The 11,758-nt window shown below is 36.6% G+C and overlaps 1 protein-coding gene across 4 annotated transcripts in view; it reads left to right on the forward strand.

Annotated features, from left to right (window-relative positions):
- The window catches only part of MYEF2 (myelin expression factor 2), a 29,998-nt gene that overhangs the window by 16,312 nt on the left and 1,928 nt on the right, over positions 1 to 11,758 (forward strand). Inside the window, exons 10-16 of one of the 4 annotated variants that reach the window (XM_039218041.1) lie at positions 1,648 to 1,749; positions 3,219 to 3,269; positions 3,568 to 3,636; positions 3,878 to 3,976; positions 4,270 to 4,332; positions 6,069 to 6,277; positions 6,357 to 6,408. In XM_039218041.1, coding sequence (XP_039073972.1) covers positions 1,648 to 1,749; positions 3,219 to 3,269; positions 3,568 to 3,636; positions 3,878 to 3,976; positions 4,270 to 4,332; positions 6,069 to 6,277; positions 6,357 to 6,408 — 645 coding nt within the window. The remainder of the gene's footprint in view (positions 1 to 1,647; positions 1,750 to 3,218; positions 3,270 to 3,567; positions 3,637 to 3,877; positions 3,977 to 4,269; positions 4,333 to 6,068; positions 6,278 to 6,356; positions 6,409 to 11,758) is intronic. The other 3 variants (XM_039218043.1, XM_039218042.1, XM_039218044.1) reach the window with 3 other exon arrangements.

Consider the following 11,758-nt stretch of genomic DNA (forward strand, 5'->3'; position numbering starts at 1 on the left):
AGGGGCTTCCATTTTACTTTTCCACTAATAATACTCTTCTGTTTATTTAGGATAAAAAATATTCTTCATTGTATTCAGACATCTATATCTGTTCTTTTCGAGATTTATGTTTTTAGATATTATTCTCGATTGAGATATAATATGCACTCATAAACTTCGGCAGAATCAGTTTGTTGTTCTAGTTAATCATTATTAATGTCCCAGTTTTCCCTTCCCCTTTCTTTTATTCAAATTATTGTAACTTGTCAAATGGGAGCCTCCTTACTTCCTATGATGCTGATCCTCTTTTTTTTTTTTTTTTTATGTTTTATTTCTTTCTGAGAGAGAGAGAGAGACAGCATGAACAGGGAGGGTCAGAGAGAGAGGGAACTACAGAATCTGAAACAGGCTCCAGGCTCTGAGCTGGCAGTCAGCACCAAGCCCGAGGCGGGGCTCGAACCCATTAACCTTGAGATCATGACCTGAGCTGAAGTTGGATGCTTAACCGACTGAGCCATCCAGCACCCCACTGATACTCTTGATTTTGGTGAAAACATGATTTCCCAGATCTGTGAAGATTTTTTTTTTTTGTCTGAGACAATGGGATGGGGCCACTTCTTTTAGTGAAGAATGATATCAGGAGATGAGAATACAAGTCCTCGGTGCAGACGTGAGCCTTGTTGGTAGGCCTGCTATTGCTTTCAGTTAGACCGTTTTTAGGTACTGAGCTGAAAACCAGTATTTCTTTTACCAGATGACATTGATCTTTTCATTTTAACACAACATGCTTCTGTACTTTATCTAAAACAATACACACACACACACACACACACACACACACACACACTCTATATAGTATATGGTTTTCTCAGCTCCTACCACTTAATTGCTATGTTGACTACCAAGAACTTTAAAACCATACTCAGATTTGATAGAGTAAAATAGTTCCCAGTCACCTGTTAAGTCCTTAAGGTTATCAAATTAACCTCTTAAAGTCTATTTTCAACAAATTTAATTAGTTTATTTTAAGAGAGGTAGTAAAAGGAATACTGGATTTAGAGACTGAAAACTTAAATTGTAGTCCTAACTTAATCACATAGCTAAATGGCATTATATAAGTAACTTAAGCTTTCAGAAATTTCCTCCTCTGTGGAAAATAGATGTGAAAACACTTAACGTGCCATATAAATGTAAATAAATATGTCGTGAACAAAGCCAGGTAATGTAACATTTGTTTTATTCAACATTTTGTTTTCATTGTTGTTCTTGGCTTTTTAGTTTGATTTGAAATATCTTAAATGGAATTCTCCTATTTTAAGTAATTTTATGAATTTGAGCAAGATCCTCATTTTCAGATATATATACCATTCATAAGGAATATAATATTATTCAGAGTCCTCTTGGTATTTCATAAGAAGTTCTTTTTAGTATTCCATGAAACTGGGATAGAAGGTGGGCCTGCTTCATAAAATACTTCTCATTAATAGATGGTATTAGTGAGGCTTCTTCACTGTGCTGTGTTCTGATGAAAACAAGAACCAGTGCTCTTACTTGCAAATTTGCAAAATTTTGGCAATATTACTACAGGCATGTAGCCTAAAACATTTATTTTGTGCCAGTTAGTTAATCATACATGGATTGGTAATGTCATTCTTATTTGTGTTTTAGGCGGTCTTGGAGGCATTGGGATGGGACTTGGGCCAGGTGGGCAGCCTATTAGTGCCAGCCAGTTGAACATAGGTGGTGTAATGGGAAATTTAGGCCCAAGTGGTAAGTAGTAGCACTTCCTTGTTTCTTTTTAAATGATACGTTGCTACATTATAAAGCTTACATTTACTGGTTTATAATAATGTCTAAAGGATTCTATTTTCTAGTTGAATATGTAGGATGTCACTCAGTCTAAAAAAACGAATGAAACCTTGAGAGCAGAGAGCATGAAATAAAGTGAGCAAAGGTCAGGAGGGTTCCTCTGAGGCCAGCTGTGTTGTAGCTAGTCTTTTAGCACTTTGGATTTTAAAATGTCTTTGAGGCAGGAGGAGAATGTTTAATGTAGTGTCTCGTGTATCAAGGACATACAGTATTTGTGGAATGGCTGAAATGCTACACTGTCATAAGCAGGTTTGTATTTATCGCTGTGAAGGTAGCTTTTCAGAGAGCTGTTTGGCTCTTTACATGGATTAATTTACAGTTTATCTTTGAAGATTAGTTTTTAAACTTTGTGGTTTCAGAACTCTTTCATCCTCTTCACATTTGTTGACGATCCCAAAGTGCATTTGTTTACGTGGTTATGTTTGTTAATATTTATTGCGTTAGGAAGTAAAACTTAGAAATTTAAAAATATTTACAGATTATTTAAAATAACAGTAACCAGCTTGTATTAACATAAATATAATTTTTCGGAAAATAAGTTATATTTTCTGACACAAATATTAGTGAAAGGAGTGACATCGCTTTACCTTTTTGGAGAACTCTTGAACGTTTGGTTTAATGCAAGACAGCCATGCTGTTATATCTGCTTCTGCATTTTGTTTGTATGTTATGGTAGCATATGTCATGTAGTTTCTGGAAAATTGTACCTTATATTCATGAGAGAATAAGAGTAAGCAGTCAAATAATATCTTAATATTACTTGATAAACAAAATAGTTTTGACTTACTGGACCCCAGCCCATACTTTGAGAACTGTGTCTTAATTGAGTGAGTAGTAAATGCTGTCAGACTCCTGTTTTTTGCTGAGATGCTATAGCTAAACTTTAAAGTATCAGGGTAGCTACGGTAATCAGTCTGACCCAAACAGATAGAAACTTTTACTCTTGGGCCTTCCACCCTCCTAAACACAGACTTTCTTATTCTCTAGTTTTTTTATTGCTCCCTTAGCTGCCATGTTGAAAGGAGACTTTACTTTCTGACTTGATCTCTAAATCTGCTGTGGTGATACTTGTGTTTGTGTGTGCATGTGTGTTGAAAAAAAGAAAACAAACAGGTACCTAGTCCTCGATATTCTCTGCTCGAATGTGAATTTTGTTTTCTTATTTAATAAATATTCATAGACACCTCTTTGAAGACTCGTGATTAGACAGCTGCTGTGCATAGATAGCACTTCCCCACGTGTGTACCCACTGCTTCTCTCGCATTCTGTCCTGCCTAGACCAGTGGTATCTTTTGCTGTATTGCGCTATGTCATTCTTTTGTCCTAAAAGTAAGATTGACTGAACGTACATACTGTGTATTTTATTTGAGGTATGGGAATGGATGGTCCAGGTTTTGGAGGAATGAATAGAATTGGAGGAGGTATGTATAAGCGTTTGTTTTTTTGTCTGTGCCCAGTACCATTTTTAGTACATTAGAAGCCGTGTTGAGAATTCTAAGGAAAAAAAAAAAGGCCAGTTTATTGTTGGCTCATACCTAAAGGCTGCTAGCAGAAATTGAGCCTGGTACATACTTAAGAGATATGGGAAATGATGTGTTAAGAAACCCCCGCACAAGGTAGGGTGGATATGAACTTACTGGTGAGACCTAACACTTACAAAAAGTACCTTTCAGCTAGATAGCTGACAGTCACATCTCAAAATTAATCTTTATTCCATAGGAATTGGGTTTGGTGGTCTGGAAGCCATGAATAGCATGGGCGGATTTGGAGGAGTTGGCCGGATGGGAGGTAGGTAAATGTAGGAATGGACACAGTGAATGTCTCCAGCGGGCGTATGGGGCGTAGCGGGTAGGGACAGGCCTGCCGAGACTGGGGCTATCATGGCATGTGAGGTAAGTTGGTAAATCACAGATTTCTGGTATTTGTGACTTTTGCTGTCTTTTTCAGTTCACTTCCATTATGTTCCTAAATGGATTACCATGTACTGATACACTTGAAAAAGGGTTAATTTGTTGCATAATCTTTTCAGAGCTGTACCGAGGTGCGATGACTAGTAGCATGGAGAGAGATTTTGGACGTGGTGATATTGGAATCAATCGAGGCTTTGGAGATTCCTTTGGTAGACTTGGTAGGGCTGGCTGCATATTTCTCCTTTTCCTTTTTGCAGATTATGTTTTTTAAAGTCTGTTTCCTTTTTTGTGAAAAATTGGAAATTGATAATGTTTCATGTAATGTATTACTTGATGAAAACCACTTTAGGAATTTTAATGTACTGGCTCTCTCTTTCAGTAAATTACATATTTGAACCCTATTTCTAGAAGACTTATACTTTTTGGTTACTGTACAGCTGAGAGCATAGTACCTTGGGAATTTTAAAATATGATTCTTCCGATTAATTAGTATCTTTCCATCCTTGTTTAGGCAGTGCAATGATTGCAGGAAGAATAGGAGCTTCTAACATGGGTCCAGTAGGATCTGGAATAAGTAGGTTTAAATTTTACTAGAATTTATTCAGTAATATTTGAGTGCTTGCAAAAGACTTTGCAAGAGTAGTTATTATAGTATAGTCATATTTTGTTCTTGTGTGTTCATGTGTTTTGTCATAATTTAGAGAAACTTTGAAAGTCATTGAGCTTTTTGATTGAGCTTTTTGATCACTGTTTGAAATTTCTAAACTAACTTTGAATTTTACTTCTTTGACATTTCTGAGCTAACAACAGAGTATGTGTTAACTGTCAGCTAATCCAAGAAGCTCCATTCCAATTGAGGAATCTGGGGATTTCCCTGATCACGTGTCAGGAGGAACTTTTGCTTTAGCACCAACTTTGTTTCCTTGCCTGTTGTCCACAACTGCTATTGGTGACTAGCTTATTTTATCTGTGAACATCTTGTGTCTTTTCGGTAGATGCAGGTGAATTGCCCCGGTTACAGCACCTCTAGAGACCTCCTGGGGTTGAAGGTTAAGTTTACAAGAGACGTTTATTTCCTCTCCTCTGAAACCTTTCCTGTGACGGAATCAAGCGTAGTTGTAGCAGTGGGGAATGCCACATTTCTTCCATCTGTTTCCGCTACCACATTTTAGGCCTTCTATTAAATCTTAAAACATGGCTTAGTTTTTGATCTCTGTTGCTTACTGAGCTATGTCTCTGTGAGCCCTCCAGTACTTTATTGACTTCCTTTAATTGATTGAAATCTCAAAACTAGGAAATATAGCCTACTTGAACTTTTCTAAGGGTAAACTTAGAAGTCCTGTCAGCTGAGGATATTTACTTCCATTGTTCTTTGCTTCTCATTCCTTTCCATCATGTTTTTTAGCCTTGGTCATTTTCCCAGTAATCATAACTTCCCTACTTTCCTTTTTCACCTCGTTGTTTATACTTCTGTTTCCCTAACTTCATATTTGTTATTCATAGAAAGCCATTGTGAGGGTGATGTTAATTTTTGAAATTTCTATGTATGGGGATATTAGGTACAAGAAAAAAGGATTACATTTTGAGGATGTATAGGATTGGAATAATAAAGGGGACTCCGTGCATAAGAATAAATTTGGTATGAGCTCTGGGTAAATTCTCAAGCTCTGGCTAGAGGGACGTGATTCCATGTTTTGTTGTCTCCTTAAGTTCTATAGAATATTGAGGTCAAAAGTTGTTTTTCTGTAGTTCTTGAAAATTGAATTGATATGAAAAGAGAAATTGCATGTGAAACAGCAGATACTGAGGTGAAAAAAATACTATGGTATGATGAGAGCAACAGCTAATGTGTTGGAGTTGTAATATGTCTTTTGTTGTAGCAGTTAGTACACAGGGCATTAAAAAATAAATATGACAAAAACTGTAACATTAATGGATAAAACAGGTAGATAATTTATATAATTCATATGCTATATTTTATGATTGGAATATAATTTTATAGCAGTACGTATGTGTGACGTATTTACATAGTGGCTAGAATTAATGGATTCAGTTAGCCATTAACATTCAACTAACTGAACATAGACCAAATTCTGTTTCTCGGAAGATTGTTACTTTGTGGGTGTGAAAATAATTTTATGCTTATACATTATCTACTTACATAAATGAATTAATTTTTCTCTCCCTTTCTTTCTCAAAAATGATTCTGTCCCTCCTCTTTCTTTTTCCTCTTCTTTCTCCTTTTTCTTCGTTTTGAAAACCAAAACACCGAAATTCCCCAATCCCCCCCTTTCCGTTCTTGAAATCCAGGTGGTGGCATGGGTGGCATGAACAGTGTGACTGGAGGAATGGGGATGGGCCTAGACCGGATGAGCTCCAGCTTTGATAGAATGGGACCAGGGATAGGAGCTATACTGGAAAGGAGCATCGATATGGATCGAGGATTTCTATCCGGTCCAATGGGAAGCGGAATGAGAGACAGAATAGGCTCCAAAGGCAACCAGATATTTGTCAGAAATGTAAGCAACTAAATGTAAAGGGTACTTAAAATTATTTTTTTCTTTGTATATCTGTTACTAATACCTTTTTTCATTCTAGCTGCCTTTTGACTTGACTTGGCAGAAACTAAAAGAGAAATTCAGTCAGTGTGGTAAGTATGCTGATGACTGCAGATACAATAATATTGATTACGGAGGAAAAATTGATTTTAAACCTTTAAGCTCTGTGTTTAGACTTTACCTGTCCAGATACCTGTTCCTGGATAGTATGACAGGTCTAATTCCGCTTGAGATAAATTATGCTGCCCTCCCTCTGACAAGGAGCTGTGCAAATTGCTTCTAAATAACAAGATTTAGAGTAGAGCCTGTCATTGTCTCCTGTGGATAAAGAGAGGGCTTGCTTTATTACCTGATTTTTAAAAGGTTAATATATTGCTTGCAATTCAGAAGATTTTTTGTGTGGAAAGTACTAATAAAGGGTATACACATTTCCTTGTTTGTAGTGCAGTGCAGTGCATTGTCAGCATGATCCCCATAATGCTGGTGTCCAAATGATGTGGAGTTAATCGATGAGACCCATTCTACACATTCTGTTTCCTGTGCAACACAGGAAACTTAGCTGATAGCATAGGGCCCACTGCCTGGAGTTCCTTAGACAGGTACATTCTGGTGGCCCTTCTAGCCCTTTTACAAACTGTTCTTGGCTGCGATGGGTACTGTACTGTGTGCAACCGTAATGTGTTCGTTAGGTCTGTAGAAGATTAGGCGGTTTTATTACTTGAGAAGGGGGCTTTTTGCATGATGATGAGAGAATTAGTGTGAGTGGAACAGCCTAACAGATTTCCTGCCAATGTTTGCCTGCTATTGCCTGGTATCCCAGAGACACTCTGATCACAATAGTAAGCTTATATGGGTGGCATGTAGTGATGAAGAGGGACTAAAAGTGGTACATTTAGTTCTTGAGAATTGATGGAACGTTAAGAGTATTTGGAATATATGTTTACTATTTTTGAGATCACAAAGGGGATAAGTTTAGTATTCCCCCACAGAAGTAGCCTCCGGCTACTATCATTAAGCGGTGGCGATCACTGGTGATGACTGTGATCACGTGGATGTCATCTGCTGTGTTCTTTGTACCCGACTCTGTTGTTTTACTCTGTTCACGGGTTTTCTTCCCTCTTAGATGGAGGGTCTTGATGCAGAAACTGCCGTTGTTTCATTCTAACATTTTTCATCACCTCGGTACATATAGGAAGAGTTTAGTAAATGTTTATGAGGGAGTTAAGTACTCTGAGCTGATCTTCATTCATTTGTTCAGTTACTTACTCAGTCGGTCAGTCTACAAATAGTGTGTTTTTGCAGTCAGCTTGTCATTAGAATCAGACATGTGAACAGTGAAAGATAGTACCCTTGCCCTCAAGGAACATGCGGTGTGAATCCATCAAAGATGGGTTTTTTTTTTTACTCCTTTTGTTATCTTTTTGTTTGTTTGTTTTCATGTATATTTTATTCAAATAAGAGAAACTTAATGTTTTTAATTGTAAAAATGTTGAAAATGAGGTAACTATGAAACAGGTACCACGAGGAGAAAACAGTTTTGCAGTGTTGGTAGTGTTTGCAGGAGTGAGTGCACCTACCTCCCAGCACGAGGCAGCAGTACCTGGCCGTGAATCCCACAGACTGCAGAGGGATGGCCGTATTAGGGCCTTAGCAGAGTACATCAGTGAGGAGCAGTGGCGGCAGGTATAGGTCATGTCTCTTGTAGTCCCAGTGAAAAAAATAAACATCTCCAAATGAGATAAATGGCATTCTTTTTCAAAGTAGAACTGACAAAAAAAGAACAAAGTGGAGGACACAATGACATTCATGAAAATGTCACATTCTCTCTCTCTCAAAAATAAATAATCATTTAAAAAATTTAAAAAATAGAATGTGAAAGTATTATTCTTTACTTCATTATTTTAGCTCTCCTCATGTCCTTTTTTTCATCTGGAGTATCATGAGTGTAATGATATTTTTCTTATCAGTTCTGCTGTAAAAGTTTGTGATTTTTAGATTTACATTAAATGAATGCCATATTTAAATAATTCCCCACCATCTTCCTCTTTTTAACCTTGAACTGCATTGATGGGAAAGAAAATAAGTTATGGTAATACAGAATTAGGTGTTGAGCTGTTGACAACTATGGAAATTATCTGGCTTGTATGAACTGAACCATCCACTTTTCTGCCACATCACTTTATTTTCAAATTTTAAGAGAGGTTTTTCTTTCTTAGTATGGGAAGTTTCTTTCTAACCTGTTCCAAGTCGGTAATGACTTCTTTCACAGTAAAAGGCAGTTTTGTTGTTGTTGTTTTTCACCCTTGAGCCCAAAGTGAGTAAGTATATCCTCTTGGTTGCTTCTTAGTAAGAGTCTAGTGGTACTCCATGCATCTTCCCCAGATCATATCTGTCGGTAAATGGCTCACCAGCAAAGCCGTCTCCTACTAAATGTCTATACAGATCTTCTGTGACTTACGATGGGGTTACATTTCAACAAACCCATCCCGAGTTGAAAATGCCGTAAGTTGAAAATGCATTTAATTACACTGAGCCTACTGACAGTTGTAGCCTCGTCCGGCCTACCTTCAGCATACTCAGAACACTTCTGTTAGCTTACAGTTGCGCAAAGTCATCTAACACAAAGCTTACCTTATAATAAGGTATTGAATATTTCATGTAATTGATTAAATACTATACTGAACGTGAAAAACAGTGGCTGTGTAGGTACAGAATGATGATGAACATATGGCCTGGCTTATTGGGAGTTGTGGTTCGTGGCTGCTGCCCAGTATCACGAGTATCACACCACATACCACTGGCCTGGGAAAAGATCAAAATTCAAAGTACAGTTTCTCCTGTGTATCACTTTTCCTCCATCATGATGTTGAAAATTCTAGGTAGAATCATTTTAAGCTGGGACCATCTGTAGTGGTTAACTGTCCTTGATGGGGCAAAAATACAAAGGCTAAGAAAATGTATTTTAGGTTATACTACCTTCAATACAACATTTCCTCTGACTTTGTAATTTAGGGGAGATTGTGTTCCCCAAACATAAAAAGATGAGGAATGAGTGTACTAAAATAGATCATTTCTTATCCTACCCTATGTAATTCCCCAGTGACATGCATTTTTAAGAAGGCTGAGTATAAATAAATTAACTGTCCCATTGAGAGTTAGACCCCACGTTAGTTGAGGTTAGTTGAGGTTTGTGCTAATAGGGTCAAATAGGCATAGTCTTTCAAACTTGCCTCCATATTTATGATACACTTTAGCTGTACTCTGCCCTGGCTTGGTATGTGGCAGGATCATAAGATTTTAGAACTGCAGTGCAAGGAAAGCCTGTTGAATTATTCCTGCCATAAACCATGTAGACAAATACAACTTTGATTCACAGATTTCCATTATGTAGTTTTCTGGATCAGTATGCTTGTTAACTGGCTAGAAAATAGAGACTTGGGGTAGATTTTATTTACTAAAGCACGTGCTGCTTCAAGCATGACCAGTGGACTTTAACTCTGAAATAATTTAATAGTAAAAAATAATACAGTAACAGTAAAAATAAAATACAAAGAGCATTCATTGGTAGAGTCCTTTTCTTTTGTTTGTGAAGAAACACTAAAACTTCGGGCTTTGTCCCTTATATCATACTTATAGCTTCTTATGGAATATCTAATTTTGCTTTTTTCTTTTGTGGTTATGTTACAGTTTTATTTTGGTAGTAGAGTTTATTGAACCATTTATTTTGCTTTAATTTTGTCTATTTTTAGATAATGCTTTTATGTCAGCCTTTCCCTAAGCATACCCACAGATTGTTAATAGGCTGGATTAAATAAAGTGAAAAGTTTTCTTTCACTGCAGGATAAGTCATTTTTTAACTGATATATGTAACAGCAGTATGTTTGATTATTCTGTCATACTGATTTCTCATTGTATATACTATTTTGTCCTATACTATTATTAAAATAGGAGTTCTATTTTTGCTTTTCTTAGAATCATACAAGATCAGTAGATATTATGTCATTTAAAAAGGTCTTCAGAGCATGTAAATATAGCCAAGGGGGTCTGATTTTAATTATTTGAAACTAAATTATTTTTCTCCTCAATTATTTATCTTTAGAAAAGTAAATTATCTCAATTGGTGTTTTTATGGGATTAGAAAACATACCACTCTCTCTGGTTCTATGCCTAGTGGGATTTTTGGACAGTCGTACTATGAAACAGGTATCTATAAGCCACTTTCTATAGCCTGAGTGTCCAAACTGTAAGAGTATTGAAGCATTTTGGTGGAGAGAGCTTGTCAGATTCAAGAGCTGTGAGTCATGGTGGGGTCAGGAACTTGGGGGTGTGACAGTTGATTCCTAAACTGAGAGAGACAATTTAAGAGAGAAAAAAAAAGAGAGAGAGAAGCTTGTCCTGAAAGTTTGAGACAGATTTTGCATGAGATAGGCCTATTTTCCTTTGAAGTTTAGAAGATTTCTTACTTGATTGATCCTTACTATTGCTAATAAACCTGTTGTTAAGAAAAGCCCTAAGTTTTTATAAAAGGTAAAAGTAGAATAAGGAAGAACCTCTAACTTTAAAAGCCCTTGAAAATTCTCCACAAAAAATCCATCGAAATCACTGTATGGTGCTGCCGTTGACCAAGGTATGCTTTAATTAAACTTGCTTTTTTTAGGTCCCAGCATTCGAGATATTAAGAGGACTCTGGAAATTGCTCTGCATCCTTCTTTAAAGTTTTTTAAAGTTTCATTTTATGTTGCTTCTTAGAAAATGTGATTTCTGTGTTTTTTGTTTTGTTTTAACGAATTGTAGGTTGGTTATATATTGTTTGAATCTACTTTAACCATGGTAATATAACTTTTTCTGGTGATTAGTCTGTTTTATAACTTTTAGAACACAGTTAAAGCCTCCCTGGCCTGGGTTACAAGATCATGGTTTTGGCTCATTCTGACTTTTATTAACTTGGACCATTTAATTAGGGTGAGCAGTTGACTACTTGGTTTATAAAAAAATGCAATAATGGTGGGTTTGGGGAACTGGTTGGAAAAACAAAAGTAGAAAAGTCATCTAGGATGTTGTAAATAGATAATAAAACATTCAAATCCAGATTTAAATAGAAAAAGATTTTCTACTCCTGCATCAAGGTTAAAATAGATCCTCTCACCTGGAAAAGGGCTTATGTGATTTTTTTTTTTAAAATAAGGCCCTTGCTTTTATTGTCTCCCTCTCCATTTTTGTCCCTTTATAGAACTAAATATGTTTGGCTTTCTAAGTATGTTGCCAGACTAAAATTAGCCTGTAGTGATTTGGCAACTATATAAGATTCAAGGAAAGAAGGTATGATAAGTGGGCACACAACTCCCCTAGACCCGTGTGGACCTGGTGATAATAGATCCCAGTTTGCCTGGAGATAGTCTCCCTTTCATCTGTTATTTGTGTGTAATTACTAATCACTCTCCA

This window comes from Hyaena hyaena, unplaced genomic scaffold (genome assembly GCF_003009895.1).
Source record: "Hyaena hyaena isolate Hyena2069 unplaced genomic scaffold, ASM300989v1 scaffold_730, whole genome shotgun sequence".
Lineage (NCBI taxonomy): Eukaryota > Metazoa > Chordata > Mammalia > Carnivora > Hyaenidae > Hyaena > Hyaena hyaena.